Genomic DNA, 17,463 nt, shown 5'->3' with positions numbered 1-17,463 from the left:
GAAAGAAACTAACACTGAGGTGTTATAAATTCTACTCATGAAGTGTAATAAAACCACAGTGGTAAATATCAGTTCCTTGCTTACTTATGATGATCATATATATATATATATATATATATGTATGTATATATATATATGTATATGTGTGTGTGTATATGTTTGTTTGCTTTTCACTTTTTGCATGTTTTAGAATTTTATTATTAACAAAACTTGCCCTGCTATGGGGCTAATATCTGTAAAATGAACTGTAACTGTATCGAACATTGGAAATTGAACTTTTTTTATGGCTTCAAGTATGTGTCTATACAAAAACTGACCAAAATAACCCTGAATAATTGTTGTTGTGGTTATTTTATAATAATAATAATAATAATAATAAAATGATATTTAACTCAGTGGAACCAGACATTTTAGCAGTTCTTTAGGTAAAAATGTTTGTACAATTATCTGTATGTCTACACAAAAACTAAAGAAAATAAATCCAGTCTGAATAAAAAACAAAAATAAAAGAAATTACTACTACTACTAATAATAATAATGTAATAATGATAATAAGTGATATTTAACTTGGTTATCCAGATTTTTTTTAGGTGTTGCTTAGCTAAAATATTTGTATAATTATCTGTATGTGTCTATACAGAAACTGACCAAAATAACTTAATATAAAACTAAATAATACCCAGAACACCATGAATAATAAACAACATTAGAAATAATTAATAATAATAATAACAAATGGATATTTCACACATTACTATAACTAATCATGACAATATTAAATCATTACAAATATTTCTAAATATTTAGATTTTTTTTATAAAATGTACTATGGGATATTAAGGTATTATAATATTCTTTGAGTACTTTGGAGTACTATCTAAATACAGTAGTAAATGAATATGAGGTTGAAGATGATCTACATATATGCTCAAATTAAACATTGTTTACACGATACCCTGCAGGAAGTGGCCAGCAATCAGTAACAGGCGTGGATTTGGCCGATGATGCCAACAGCTACTGGCATATCCGTGGGAAACCAGACAAAGTTTGTCAGCGCGGGGAGCCTATTCGATGCGGACAGGCCATCCGAATTACACACATGAAGACCGGACGCAACCTACACTCACATCACTTTAGCTCCCCACTGTCTAACCACCAAGTAGATCCACACAACACTCTTCTATCTTAACCTACATGTTCAGGTGACTGTAACTGACTGGATTTGAATTATATCATCGTGCTGATTTGTTTTATGTTTGTAGGAAGTGAGTGCGTTTGGCGAAAACGGAGAAGGAGATTATTTAGACGTATGGAGCGTGCAGTGCAGTGCAACGTACTGGGAACGTGATGACGTGGTGCGATTCAAACATGTCGCCACTGAGGTTTTCCTCAGTGTAACCGGAGAGCAGTACGGTCAACCAATCAGAGGCCAGCGTGAGGTCCATGGAATGCCTTCATCCAATCAGCATAACTACTGGAAGGTGATGGAGGGGGTTTTTATTCAGCCCAGCAGTGATCCAGTGCGCCACGACGAGCTCTGATGATGCCGCTGCATTATGGTAGCGAGCGACTGAGAACTCCACTCACACATGCTGTGAAACCCTCTCTATGTATATATAAACCTTCAGCTTCTATAAAGTTTTACATTTATTGGTCAAACAATTTTTGAGACAAAAGTCACCCACAAAATGAACATCACAGACAAAAAGGCAAAAAGGTTTGTTTTACAAGATTTCTTATGATTGGAATGTGTTTGTTTGTACATAAGGGAATAAAATTACATTACAAACCAGGATTTTATGCTTCAAAACTGAGTATTTTGTATTATTTATATTTAGGTTGGATTACTACTGGAACAAATGGCATTGTACTATAAAATAGTGTTTTTGCGCCTGTGAAATCCTGTAATCTTTCTGAACTCAGTGGGGGAAAAATATGAAATGACTGTTTTGGTTTAAGTTTTCTGTTACTGTAATTCCCAATAGTTGTTTTCCACCTCATACTGTATATAACCCAATATGTACATAATTTGGTGAAACCATAAATAAAGTTTTTTGAAAACATACTGTAGGTATTTTTTATTTGAGTTAGAACAACTAATATGTTTTAAAGAACCATATAATTAAACAATTATGAACAAGCAGATACATTGTTGTGATGCCCAATTTCTGAATCCAAGTCAATAAATACTCCACACCATCTAGACGTTATTAAAGATTACTCTAAAAATACAAATGCAATCACCTGACACGGTGATTATTTCTGCTCATCTCACTTTTCTGGAAAATGAAAGATGACACACAGCATCCAAATGGGGGCAGCATTTAGCTACTGTTTGGCACATACTGCATGAACATTGAAAAGAAAGCAATATCACTGTGAAATGTGTGACTAGGACTGTAAACAATATGTGTAATAATACACAGTGACGGAAGGACAGTGAGGACAAATAACTAACCGTTACATATTGGAATAATGAAACGCTGAACATCGATATTACCAAACGAAAACTGCTGTTTTTAAGAATATATTTTGTTAAACGTACAGTTAATTCTTACAGTTTGTTAATAAAACAAACAAACAGCTTACTAACTCTCTAATGCTTTATTGTTTATATATTTACTGTTTATATAAATATGTTTTGATACTTTTTTTAACCCTAACCAGGTTGGTTTTAATCAAATCTTTACAAAAATTCACCATGGTAAGCACAGTTTCCGCCAAAATATTGTTATTACAATAAACCTGTCATTAAATTTAAACAAAATGAAAGATTCTGCTTACGCAGTTTAAATCAGATGTCAAATTAATTTATTATGGGTTTACTGTAGTATTCACTGAATGAAAACAGTTAAAGTGGGATACTTTCTAATAAGTTGTTCCAAATGGTTTAGCCTCGTAGATATGTCACAATGTAAACAGCAACGGCAATACGCAAAAAGGAAGAAATATTAAAAATAACTTAAAATGCTTCCCCGAACACGTAGATCACTGATTTGACTAAATAAGTTATTAGATGTACATTTTCAAATTGCACTGTTTGAACTTCCTTACTGATACCGTAAGCTTATTCTATCCTTCTCACTATATTTTACTGTTTGTAAACTTTGATATTTAAATAGTTTTGCCTCAGTAGGTTTTGTAATTTGACTTACCATAGTGTTTCCCACCACTGCTGTTCAAATATGATCCTGTTATAGATCTGTAATATGACTCGCCTCCCTGAATGATGTCAAAACCAAAGGATCTCTTTTATATCTTCCTTCTATTTTAGGATGATGCTGATTTGAGTGATGGAAAAATCCACATAATGATGATTAAACCGATTAGATGAATAACAATGTCCCACTTTACCCGTTTAAGCAGAAACCAGTAAATATTTGAAGAGACCAATGAATGAAAAAGCATATAAAACATCTGGTAAGACTTATAATAACATTATGGATCATTACTACATGATGATGCTCAACATACACTCTTAAAATCTTTCACGATGCCATAGAAGAACCTTTTTGTCTAAATGGTTCCATAAAGAACCTTTAACATCTGAAGAACCTTTCTGTTTCACAAAAGGTTCTTTGTGGTGAAAGAAGGTTCTTCAGATTACAAAAAAGGTAAGAAAGAGATGGTTCTTTAAAGAACCTTTGACTGAATGGTTCTTTGTGGAACCAAACATGGTTCTTCTATGGCATCGCTTGAAGAACCTTTCGAAGCACCTTTATTTTTAAGAGTGTATTATAGTAATTAGCAGACAATTAAACTTCTAGATTAAATATATGAACTTTTATTATATGTTAAATAGGCTTACATTTTCATACTGCTTATTTACACTTCAATTTACACGAGCTAATAATATCTTAAGCATTATCGAATTTAATGTTTGTTCCTGATTTATTAATCAAAATAAAATTAAGAGTTGTCAAACATATTTAACGATGTTATTTTAATTAATGTTAATTTTATAAGTTTCACAGACGTGTACGAATTTTAAACTTAATTTTAATAAATTGTTGTATAAACATTTTTTTCCCCCTTTGATAGTTAAAACACACACACACACACACACACACTTGTACAGCAAGAGGCAGCGGGCTGAAGGCAACCCACTTTGTTTTTTGTCTTCCCAGAAGATGGCGACATAATATAACACAGGGTTTGCGTAGTCAGCTAGCAGTCACCCATTATGAACTCTATCATCTGAGAGCGATTCATTTAATATGGTACAAAAATGTGTCTTTTCATCTAAACTGAGCTGCATCTGTATTAAAGACACTTGTTTTTATTCTCTTCATATAGGCCTATTATGCTTAGCATGGCTATCTAGATCCACTACAATTGAACCGAATGTGCCTTCATTGTCGATTCTACACATTTATTGCAGTTGTTTGTCAACATAAATTATTACTACGCATCATATTAAAAAAGAACCTGTTAACTGGCTGTCACCATATCTGAGACACAATCTTGACGCAGTGTCATATACTGCACTGAGGGAGCCTAGTGTCACGTGGTTTAAATAGCTCAAACGTTCTCTATTGCACTATTATCAAATTAATAGCTGAACTGAGAATCCACACGGATGGGGCAGCCATGAAAACACGTCCTCACAGGTTCAAGTGAAGAGCTATGAAAAAACATCGTACTCAAGAGAAGACAAGCATTAAGGTTACAGCATAAATGCGATCACGAGAGTGACCAGGAAATTGAAGTGTCTGGCGTCGAAATATTGTGAACCACTTCTGTGAACCGAGCGACTGGATCTGAAATATGAGTTCAGAAATCACCTTGAATTGCAAAATTGTACCCATGGCAATTTAAGAAACACAGAAAGCACAAAAGACATATCCCACATGAAAAAAATACTATAGTAATTTATAGTAATACTATAGTGTTTTTGAACCATACTATAGTAAAGTACTTGAATTAATTTGTTGTGGTAATTCTATAGTTGCTGTGGTAACATAACAACTATAGTAATAAAAACAAATTACTCCACCCAATACTGACCTAAGTTTTCTACAACTATAGGGTATATTATACCACAATACACAACAGTTTACCGTAGTAAAAACTAAAGTATGCTACAGTATTTATTACCGTTTATCAGTTCACTATACAGTATGCTGTAGCATTCATTAACAAAGTGTTGTAAATACTATAACATACACAGTATAATACACTTTACTATAGTATGGTTAAAAAACACTATAGTATTTACTATAAATTACTATAGTATTTTTCCATGTAGGATAATTGGTCATATTAGCAGTAAATTAATGCAAATTCATTTAAAAAAATTAAGTGTTTAAGGACCATTCACACCAAGGGCGATAACTATAACGATAACGATATTTAGTTTTAAAATAGTTGTAAGTGTTAGAATTAGAATAGCAAAGTCCATACCACAACTACGATAATGGCACAGAGGAATTATATCATTGGAATCCTTTTCACAACATTATTTTTTCCAGCTGATGAAGCATAATACATTGACAGCCAATCAGAATCCATGCGATTTTAAAGAGTGCATGCTTTTAAAGAGATAGTGGTGCGTGATACAGTAAACAGAACGTTATTGGTTATCGTTATCGTTCTTGGCCTGAAAGGACCTTTATTCCAGTCATTTAATATATATAAAAAAGATGTTGTGGATTTTCAACAAGCATTTGGAGATGCAAAATCAGAACAAACCTATAAACCTAATCAAATATAATCGAGCAACCAAAGCTACTGCATGACACTTCTATAAATCTCATAAAACTCTCTTACAAGAAACTACAAAAGTAAAATGTTTAATGCAAGTACAATTTATGGACAGCATCCTATCTGAAAATACAATGACATTTTAATGCTGCCATACACTTTAAACAAAAAATAATAAAATGACATTTAATTTCACAAGCAGGCAAAATAATTTTTTTCTGCAACAGCATTTAAATAAGAAAAAAAACAATTCTAAAAATCTCATAAAACTCTCTTACAAGAAACTACAAAAGTAAAATGTTTAATGCAAGTACAATTTATGGACAGCATCCTATCTGAAAATACAATGACATTTTACTGCTGCCATACACTTTAAACAAAAAAGAATAAAATGACATTTAATTTCACAAGCAGGCAAAATAAAAAAGTTTCTGCAATTAACAGCATTTAAATAAAACAAACAAAAAAACCATTTACTTATTTAATGCATTTTGCTTTTATTGAAGACTGATTATGTACAGAGCAAATTAATGATTTGCCAAAGCAAAAATCTATTTTATTCCTCATTTGTATTTAAAGTTGCTTAAAAGTCGATAAAGACATCTGCTAAATAAATGAATGTAATACCAACCACCACTTACGGAAGGTATATGGACAGATTAGTGCTTTGCGGCTCATCTGGGTTGAAGCATGCAGGAGAAGCATGTCATTTGCGGTAAATAAGGGATAGGTGTGTGTTTGGTGGTCTGGTCCAGTGGACTGATGCCCTTTCATTATTGCACTGCTAGCTGCAGCTCCCACAGTAGTGCAACAGGGAAAGAGTGTCAGGCAACAGACAAACAATGGGACCAAGAACATGCTCACACAAACAGTATGTTGTTCATATTACACTAAATTTTTATAATTTCTAAATAGCCAAATGCTTTCCAGCCATTTCAGGTGGTCTAAAAAAATAAAACACTAATTCAACAGCCTTTAGAAATACACCTGTCAATCCCTGACCATCACAAGAAATGCCTTCTTATGCCTTTCATGATCCATTTCTCAGACCTCTACACAGCTTCCATATTACTGCATACACAGACTCACTCAAGGTTAACCTATTGATTATGAGATTATGATGATATGAACAAAATTATAACTATTTGAAAGCACATTTAGAGAGAGCTAGATTTTCATACAAGCAATGCTTTATGAAATGTTGAATTTAACTTGCTTTACATTGATTTTATGTTGAACTGCACGACCTGAAATATTATATATTGTATATAGGATCTTCGGTTAAAATGTTCAGCGGTCAATAGTATTTTTCACTTACATGTGCAGTTCAAAAATCACAATTTTTGTAACAAATTCAGGTAAAAACAGTTGTGTTTTAAAATATCAATATTAGAAATGGCCAACAGAGAAACCAAGGAAGTTAAAATTGTTGTTTCAGAGCTCACATTTTAAGTCTATTGAAATATGACAGTGCTGTAGTAATTTATTTCTCTAAAGTTGAGACGATGTTGAGGAAGACGATGTGAGAGCATGTTGAGGAAAAATGTGCATTATCAAAAACAGAAATATTTCCTTCCAAATACATGGACTTGACAGAAACGCTGCTTTACAGTGGACAAATAAAGAGTATCTGAATAAATTGCTGAATAAACTAGCCTGGGTCTATTACTATTGTTTAAAACTAGTCACTTTTCGACTGTGCAAAGGACAGCTTGTTCTCTGACTTAATGATATAATTCATATTAGGAAAGGTTTCAATGTAATAGCTGTGTTTGCACTGCTAAAAGCAAGCTATCTACAACCACATCAAAATATTCGTGGGCCATTTTGTTTTTTGATGTAAAACAGGTGTTATTGCATTTCAAATGAAATTGTTTAAAGCAGCAACCCCATTCTTTCTCCACAAAACGATTCATAGATTGAGATCTTGTCAAGCCTTGGCATAACATCATTGCACATTTTAATAAAAATGACAAAGGACAATCAAATCCCTGAATGTTCCTGAAATTGCAGATTACCCTTAAAGTCAAGACCCTATAAGCAATATTGCACTACTCCATAAACAGTGAAAAAAGCAGAGGCAATATTGATAGGGTCTCGCCTGCAAGATGCATTTATCATGATAATCACACAGCACTTCAGGGAAAAGATAACATGGCTGTGCAAAACACAATAACTAGGGGTTTAAATTCCTAGATGGTGAGACTGAAAATGGTTCCTGCTCTACAACACATGATACGCAAACCTCTTTGTGACATCTGACCCTTTCACAGCAAGGAAGAGCCTACAAACAAGCCAAAGTGAATGGCAAAATGCTGTTCATTTCAAATTTAATTTTAAGCAGAATTCAGTTTAGTTGATTTCCTGCTAAACAAAACATTTAACATAACATTTTTAAAGTTTAATAGAGCAAAACTGTTGAGGTTTTTACATGGTTGAGTTTGAATGCTTTCATACTTAATCATACAATTTAATCTGCATTTGTAAAGAAATTATCATGAACATTTAGAATCATAAATACACCATGTGACATTTTTTCAAAAACATCATTCGTAGCACATCTGGCATTTTAAATGGGCTACTTAAAAACAATCATCTTCTAATAACAATACATGCATGCTATCAATAAAGACACACATTCTTTCAAAACCACGCAAATGGACTGACTCAGGCATTCAAATATGAGAAGCACTGAGTGGAAAGCATATTGTAGGCCCTTTGGTTATCTGCGTCCAAAAGCAGTCTTGGTGCTCTGCAATTCCAAGCATACCAGCTTTTGCCTTGGAGTTAACGACATGCTCCAACAGGATGTTTTTTTTTTTCTCCTTAGGGAATTTCACATTGAACTCACATGCATGATTTTACTTGTCCCCCTCTGTAATAAAACACGTTAAACATTTTTCCAATCAGGTTTCATGCAGTGAACTTACAGTGAAAATGTTGAATCATGACAACAGGGCGAGAATACGACGCCCTAAAAGATAGAAGACGACTGGTGTAGTGTATCAGCTGAGCACACTGACCAGTAGTGGTACGCGTTGTTGTATGCAAATATGTGCTCGATACTACGAATTGGCGTATGGCGATTTTATAATCTATATTGGTTCTACATAAGAATATATAACGCGCTACCAAATCTGCAGGTGAATGAAGACTTACCACTCCTCATGTAAAGCTTCAAAGCCTACTAGCTCAGAGCTGGGTTCAGGATCATGAGAACAGAGAATCTGTAGGCCTCAGTATGCTATATAGTGCCCCATGAATGCGCTGCGCATGCGCGTTGCGGTATGTAGCGTAAAATTCCTCAGTTCAGACCGTTGAGTCTCAAGCTTACCTTTTACAGTGGAGACGCTATATATACGGGTCAGTAACAAATGCTCGAGATGATAAAAATGAGAAATCTTTTTAAAGGTCTAGTTTAAAACACGTGTGCCAAGTTCCAAGTTATCACGCTTTTTTTTTTTTGCAAAAGACATGAAAATGTCTAGTGGCGTAACCATTAATTTAATTTAAAGTTTTGAAATAGGCTACGTTCCTTGTAGGCTACTGTGAATCCATGTGAATTTAAAATAAATAAATAATAATACGATCATTTTTTTTTTAAAAGTCATGAATATCACAAAGTTGTCTTAGGACTTCGTTTGAATAAAGCGTGCATTTTCATAAATAATAATAATTATTAGCTATAAACTCGACACAGTCAAGTCATGATGGTCTTAAATGGTTCTTTGTTTTTCTTGTCACATGATAACAAAATGATTCCTGAATGTTTGTTAGAACGCGTAGCCTAAATATTAAAACAATAATAATAAAAGATTATGGCTGACTTCTTATGCCAATATTGATTTTTTTTCCCCCCTCTCTAACAATTTTAGCCTTTAAATTAAAGTTGTTGTTTTTTTTTACAATTTCAGAAGTTACACTCCGTAGATGTAGCCTATTTAAGTCACACACAAAAACAATTACAAGGATAATATTGAAATAATTCCAGAGTTAAAAACGCGTTCATCATATAAGAGGTATTTTGTATGAATTGCGTGTAATATATTTGATTTAAAACTATGCGTCACGCCATTGACTCGCATATCACGTAGGCTATATACAAAGTCTGTGTGTATTGCGCAAGTGTATTCACACACACCGATCTGGTATCAACCAATAGATTACACTTCGTTTAGCCAGATGATGAGACAACCAAAAAGTTCAAATTGCATAACCTTGCAGATACTGACCAAGAGTAAAATGTCACTACGTGCGACCTCCCCTCCTCTTCTCACATTTCCTCCCCTCTTGGAAAGGGACCTGCCCCCTACATTCCTTACAAATAGTCCCATCCCCCACCGATCTGGCTCAAACAAGAGAATCATCCCTTCCTTCTGCCTTCTGGAAGAGCTCCTTCATTATAAATAAAAATCTAAATATATGGTTACACACACCTACCAGCTCTGTTTAGTAGGGAGTTACAAGGAGATGGAAGCACTGGTGGTACTTTGCATCAAACAGTTTAATTCCCACAATAGTGATTAATAGGCTATATATTCCAGCGTAAGAAAAAAAATTGCTTTGGCACTAAATTTACAATAAATAGCTTCAATTTCCAATTTGAGAAAGATGGGGGAAAACGATTAAACCAACACAAACTTTACCTGCAAGAACATTTTAATTATATAATTAAATCATAAAGAATAAAATGCAGAATACAATTATTTACATTAGCAATATAAATACACCTCAGCCAAAAATAAGTAGCCTAATATATATATATATATATATATATATACACGATTCTGAAAAGAAAATAAGGAAAATTCAACACGTTGCTGTTGACTACAAACACATAAGGAGGGTGTAGCTATATTTAAAAACAGCAAAAGGACGTTCATAACACTTTATAAGAGGATATTATTATTGATAATATTGGCTGTTCTGTGAACATTTCGTGCGCTAGTGACATTTACGAATGGACAAAAAAACATAAAATGGCGTTTAGATGATTATTTATGTCCGCTCGTTATTATCCACTGCTTTTCTGCACCTCTCTGCCAGCAGGCCTCATACAGAAGTTCCCGAAATATGCAAAAGGTTGAGAAACTCACTTCAAAGCATTGTTGGAGTGTTACTTAATCGAACACGTGGCTTTCAATGCAAACGAAGACGACCTCAGTCGTACAAAATGTTCTTTCGAAGGAGGCGTAGTCTAGGCATTTTCAAATAAGTGGAAAAACCTGGTGTCACAGATATACCTTAGGTCAAATACTGCAGTTCACACGCCTGGTGCATGCGCTACAACAATGCTGTTGTGCATGGAATAAATCCAACATCGTGCACACGTCTGGGCTCATACATCTAGGTGGTCTAGACTCGTGTGAACCCCCCTTTTCGCCATTTGAAATAGTACTACTTGAACGCCCTTAACCATATAGGCTACCGCTTGCCACAGCAATGTTTAAAGGTTCTTGTGGGGGTCACTACGTGCGACCTCCCCTCCTCTTCTCACATTTCCTCCCCTCTTGGAAAGGGACCTGCCCCCTACATTCCTTACAAATAGTCCCATCCCCCACCGATCTGGCTCAAACAAGAGAATCATCCCTTCCTTCTGCCTTCTGGAAGAGCTCCTTCATTATAAATAAAAATCTAAATATATGGTTACACACACCTACCAGCTCTGTTTAGTAGGGAGTTACAAGGAGATGGAAGCACTGGTGGTACTTTGCATCAAACAGTTTAATTCCCACAATAGTGATTAATAGGCTATATATTCCAGCGTAAGAAAAAAAATTGCTTTGGCACTAAATTTACAATAAATAGCTTCAATTTCCAATTTGAGAAAGATGGGGGAAAACGATTAAACAAACACAAACTTTACCTGCAAGAACATTTTAATTATATAATTAAATCATAAAGAATAAAATGCAGAATACAATTATTTACATCAGCAATGTTTAAAGGTTCTTGTGGGGGAGTAGGCGAAAGCCGAATGCAATGACAATACTATTGCACTGCTTGAGTAGATGGTTCAGTAGTGCAACATCGTCAAAGCAACAGACCTTAGCACAGCCAAAATGCATGGGCCACCTTTGAACGGGCCTTAAATCCAGCGAAGGGAAATCATCCGTCATAGTTGAAGTTAGGCAAGTGAATTTAGGCTAATTAAAGAGGAACAGCCTATATAAGAGTAAATAGGTATGCTTTATGTCAGTAAATAAATATTCGCTAACCACACGTTTGCTTTAATGGGCAACTTAAACGCATTACGCTTAATTTTATTTTACTGGAGCGTCAGCATTTGTTGCCTTATAATTCTGTATCTGAGTAGCAACGCCATTTTGACGTCATAATACGTCTTTATAGAATCAATTCATTACACCTGTTATATAATTCATGAAATTTAGACGGATACATACACGTAATATAGCGAAATGAGGGTGAGAGAACTTGAAAACTTATTGGGGAGGGGTGAAGGTTACTTTTTCTGTCTTTCTTTCCTCTTTTTTTTATTTTTTGTCAGCCAATGCCCTTTTAATATTGCACTGCTCATCTGACTGCACAGTAGTACAACAGAAAAAGGGCCCTGGACAACAACAGTAAAGAAATTGAACACAGGGTGTGTAATAATGGTTTATATTTTGAACTGATTTATCAAAAATGACAAAATGACTGAATCCACGAAATGACTGGAATTTTAATGTAAATTTTAGACCATATAGCCTACTGGTCATAACGGTGGTTATCATAATCAACTTAACGCTATGTCATTTCAACAGTTAAAGCAATTTATTCCTACACATGTACCTCTAAGAAAAATAAAGATACTGGAGGGCATAAATAATTATAACAAATTAAAAATCTCCAAACCTTCCAATTGGGGTATACTATCTGTTATTAAAGCTTAAGCTGAGGGAGAAAACACACATGTAATTAAAACCAAGCAAGACGTGGCAAAATCTCCAAACGAACATTTATATTTAGCAGCATGTTTTTCATACAATTTCAGCAGCAAATAGCGATGAACACACTGCTTTGAGTGAGATACGAAGGAAGAGGACAAAATAGGGCAAAGAGCACATTCCGCGATACAGTAGGCTATATGAGAAACCTTCGTTTAATACGTATTATTCTTGTCCCCCTTGCCAAAGTGGCAATTTGAAACCCCCTGGTTAGGGGACAAGGTGAGGGGGCGGAGGCTCCTTAAGGTTGTTATTTTCAATGCATACATTAACAGTGCTTTTGGACACTTGGTGGGGGAAAAAACACGGAAGATTTAAGTTTTTCCTAAAATTAACCTTTATATTTGGCTGAGATGTAAATATTAAACCGAACTGTACAAATCATACTTTAATGAGTAAAAAACACACATATTTATGCACAACCTCGTGCAATCCACCAGTACAGTTTTACGCATTAATTACAGACATTAAATGATTTATAGAAATTGCTACAATGATTTTTTTTCGCAATAAGAATGGCACTGCAGACGCACACAAAAAGCCTCGATTTCAGTGCATTCAGGAATTTATCCACAAACACGGCATTTGCAACAAAATCACAGAGCACTGCAATTAGAAATTGCACATTTTTGTTTCGTTTATATAGACTTTAAACCTGGAGCTGCGTTATTAAAAAAAGAAAAGAAAAAAAGTGGCACATCGTGTTTCTACTTCTCTATTTCACTTGAGCTCATAAAATCTTTTATTTCCCAAATCTATTATTTTACAGTTACTGATTTAGACTGTGTAGAAAAACACGTGGAAAATACGGACTAGGCTTCCAACAACACCCTTTTGCAAGTTAATCATTGGCTTCTTGAGAATATGGTGAAGTTAGATGCTTTACATGGATTCCTCGGACTAAATAACCAACCAGGTGGCTGCAACAGATCAACATTGATGACAATAGAAGAGAAAAGAAAGGAGATTGTTCCCTTTGACTGAATGACAGCCTGACAGACAAGACTTCTCAAACGCGATGCCCTCTTGATATCCTCACCAGCGCGCTCTTCACATTTCTAACTACAGCCATGTTCGGGGGCTTCTATGGCACACCGTTCGTCGTTCTCCCCACCCAAGCCGACTCAACGTTGTCGTTTTTGCCCCTGAGCTCCCGCCATTTCCACCAAATCACCCGGATGCTACTCACAGACAGAAAGAGGACCCCCTAAATTTCATGAATGGTACCTGGCCAAGGGAGGGACAATCCTTGAAAGCAGAAGACACCGACAAAAAGAGAAAAAGTTGGACCGAAGGGTTGCAAGGCAAGAAGCGCGAATTTCTTCAAATATCTTCGCATTCATCCTGCGTAACATAGTGCCATCTCGTCATGCTCGCGCATTCTTTCCCCTCTTGGTCTAAAAAATCAAAACCGTAATTTATCCATGGCAAGCCAATGGCCCTCTTTGCTCAAGACTCCATCTTTGACTAGTTGACATTCAGCTCTTGCTGAAGCAAATTCCTCATTTGCATGCGTCTTCGCGATTGGCCCGTTTCTGCGCTAGTCTTTGCCGCTTGAAGAACCATTGGTTGAAGTCAAAGGCATTTAACTGTCTTGTGAATCCCGCGATAGGCTACTTGGAGTGAAACGTCATCGTATAGTTTTAGTTTAACAATGAACACACAAATTCTGCACTCCATTCACAAATTTCTTCTTATGCTAGATTGAAAGATTACATGAATTGTAGTTTTAAAGTAGCAGATTACATGAAAACAGTTATTAAATTCCATGCCACAGGAACAAAAATAATAAAGGTCAATTTTAGATACGTTTATTGTTGACTGTATACTTTTAAAGAATACTTAACTAGTTAAAATCCTAAAATAATTCTAATGGAATTTAATCATCATTTAGAACCAACTCTATCACTAGAACTATCATAATAGAACTATCATAATGAGAATCCTGTAAGAATAAAATAAGATCCTACTGCCTAAACTGAAATTCTAATAAAACAGAAAAATTGAAATTGCTTCTTTTTATCTTTTCGTCATTTATCCAGAAGAATCGTATGTGACTCTTAATTGATCTACAAATTATGATAGACATTCCATTGGCATTCGTTGAGGGTTCTTTGACTGGGAACGCTTTTCCACTTCAATGCAGAAAAAAGTTGCATATTTATTTGCACTAGCATTGCAAAAACCCATAATGAACAGTTTAATGACAAATGATTAATATTTTGTACACTGTAAAAAAAAAAAAAGTGGTAACATGCAATTGTTACCAAGAGTTATTTTTAACTTATACAATTTTTGTTGATATAAATTGATGTGTATATAGGTTGGATCAGTAATGTTAAATAGCATTTGTGACTTTAAGTTAATTTAGATGTTGCCTTTTTTCAGTGTACATTGAAGAGTTGTTATATTTGTGTTTCCCATTTGTTTTTCAGTCAAATTAAATATTTAATTATTATATATTTGATCTAATTTCTGTTAGCCCAATAAATATCAGATTCTAATTTTCTCTAATAGTGAGCCTAATGCTTTGTAAGAATTTGACGGCCATGCTGATTTTTATAGCCTCTCAGAGACGCCAGCTTAGAGAAGCAACTGTGGAATGTACTGAGAAAGCTATAGGTCTCCGGGATAGATAAAAAAAAAACGTATTCTTTTTTTTTTTTTTTTTTAGAAATTGTGATCTTTCAATAAACTGAAGTTGATAAGTAGCCTATTTTATTATACAAATCACTAAAGCATTTGATCTATTATGCTATGAACATTTCGCTTTAATATTTTAAAAACACGTGCAATTAAGAAAACTTTAAATTTCTGTTCGTTCTGTGTAAATTCCTACAAGATGAATAATATAGTCTTATTCATCCAACCCATGTTATATCGGTTAGAGGAAGAGGGGAAAGCCTAGAAAATCTCCGCCTCTTTAGTGACCATGTGACGCTTCCCAAACCCTGTTGGTCACGCCCACATCCCAGCAAATGGAGTAAACTCTCATGTGTGTTTGATAAAAGGTAGCCTAATTTGCGCATACTTTGCTGTTCTATCACACTGCTTTGTTATTAATGTTTTATTATCTAAATGTCTGTACAAATACATCGTTCCAAGACATTTTTATACAGACAGATTTTGGCAAATAATTTTAAATATAAACACAATTACTGCACTTCTCTCATTTAAGCTCAAAACTAATTACATGTACAGTTGTTTACACAGACATTTGTAACATAAAATCTCATGGTGCATTTCTCTTTTTACTTTTAATTGCAGCAGTGTGTGTTTTTCTACACTTTAAATTTGTATGTTCAAACAAACATTTTTAAAGCTGTAGGATTTTGCTAGAACTAAATATTTGACATCAAATAAAATGTTTGCAATAAAATAATGAACCATTTTGATGCATCTTTCTGGGTGTATGTATGTTTGTGTTTCATGTGAACAACAGTTTAGCTGTTAATGATAAAGAAAACAACATTAACCACACAGATGTTTTAGAACAAATCTTGAAATCATCACAAATAAATCAAACACTTGTTGTATTTTAGAGGGACAGTCTGTGTAATTTATAGTGATTACATGAAATATAAATAAGTGTGATTAGAATAAATCTCACAATCAGAATCGGTGAATTAAGAAGTAAATAACAGTTCAAAACAAATAGCTCAAGGTCCTGATGTTTGTACAGATCATTGTGTTTTTATGTAAGGATTAAATAATTATAATAATGAAAAAAATAATTAGGTTTCAGCTGAATCTCATTTTAATGTGCAAAATGCATGTGTGTTTGTGCAAAAACATCTGACACCAGTTCTTAATTTTTAAAACATATTTGTAAAAAAAAATATATATATATATATTAAACAAGGGGGATGTATCTAACTCACTGAAAATCAATTGTTATTGAAAGCACGTATTTAATTGAAAAAAAATATTTAATTTAATGTTTAATTTAATTGAAGTATTTAATACTAGTATTTAATTGAATCAGGACATCTATCTATCTATGTCATTTTTTGCAATGCATTCCTCTTTGCTTGTTAATCTTAAGCATTAAATCTGCATATATAATGAAGGAGTAAGTTTAGTAGTTGTTTCTGTTTTGGTGAAACGACTCAAACATTCACTTCATTTGGGTGTTTGTTTTGTTTTGGTTTTTTTCTGTTTCCTCTTTGATTCATACATTTCCTTTTGTTTGTTAAAAAACATATTTGTAAAAAAAAATATATATATATATATTAAACAAGGGGGATGTATCTAACTCACTGAAAATCAATTGTTATTGAAAGCACGTATTTAATTGAAAAAAAATATTTAATTTAATGTTTAATTTAATTGAAGTATTTAATACTAGTATTTAATTGAATCAGGACATCTATCTATCTATGTCATTTTTTGCAATGCATTCCTCTTTGCTTGTTAATCTTAAGCATTAAATCTGCATATATAATGAAGGAGTAAGTTTAGTAGTTGTTTCTGTTTTGGTGAAACGACTCAAACATTCACTTCATTTGGGTGTTTGTTTTGTTTTGTTTTTTTTCTGTTTCCTCTTTGATTCATACATTTCCTTCTGTTTGTTAATGTAGCATGTGGCTGCCCTCTCTCTCTCTGTCTCTCTCTCTCTCTCTCTCTCTCTCTCTCTCTGGAGGCCAATTCCTATTGATGGGTATTGATGACTGTGAGGGGAAGGAACTGTGAGGTTGTGAGAAGCCGGTGTGTTCCTCTCTTCACCTCGCCTGTTATTCTGAAGGCCCTTTCCACCTTTTCCTTTCTTTCTACCCCCTCTCTCTGACTCTTCAGGCAGTCTCCAGCTCCTTGC

The 17,463-nt window shown here is 34.1% G+C and overlaps 2 protein-coding genes across 3 annotated transcripts in view; one reads left to right on the top strand and one right to left on the bottom strand.

The window, feature by feature from the left end:
* Window positions 1–1,684, top strand: part of sdf2l1 (stromal cell-derived factor 2-like 1) — a 2,523-nt gene extending 839 nt beyond the window's left edge. Inside the window, exons 2-3 of the mRNA XM_016572778.1 lie at window positions 963–1,159; window positions 1,263–1,684. Of these exons, the coding sequence (XP_016428264.1) occupies window positions 963–1,159; window positions 1,263–1,541 (476 nt within the window). The 3' untranslated portion in view covers window positions 1,542–1,684. The remainder of the gene's footprint in view (window positions 1–962; window positions 1,160–1,262) is intronic.
* The window catches only part of LOC107755843 (carbohydrate deacetylase-like), a 22,451-nt gene extending 8,313 nt beyond the window's left edge, over window positions 1–14,138 (bottom strand). The window contains exon 1 of one of the 2 annotated variants that reach the window (XM_016572773.1): window positions 13,878–14,138. In XM_016572773.1, the coding sequence (XP_016428259.1) occupies window positions 13,878–13,989 (112 nt within the window). In that variant the 5' untranslated portion in view covers window positions 13,990–14,138. The remainder of the gene's footprint in view (window positions 1–13,877) is intronic. The other variant, XM_016572777.1, reaches the window with a different exon arrangement.
* Between the last annotated feature and the right edge of the window lie 3,325 nt (window positions 14,139–17,463).

Source organism: Sinocyclocheilus rhinocerous, unplaced genomic scaffold (genome assembly GCF_001515625.1).
Source record: "Sinocyclocheilus rhinocerous isolate Xijiao unplaced genomic scaffold, SAMN03320098_v1.1 scaffold352, whole genome shotgun sequence".
NCBI lineage: Eukaryota > Metazoa > Chordata > Actinopteri > Cypriniformes > Cyprinidae > Sinocyclocheilus > Sinocyclocheilus rhinocerous.
The sequence above is the reverse complement of the archived record's forward strand: the minus strand, read 5'-3'. Positions and strand labels throughout refer to the sequence as shown.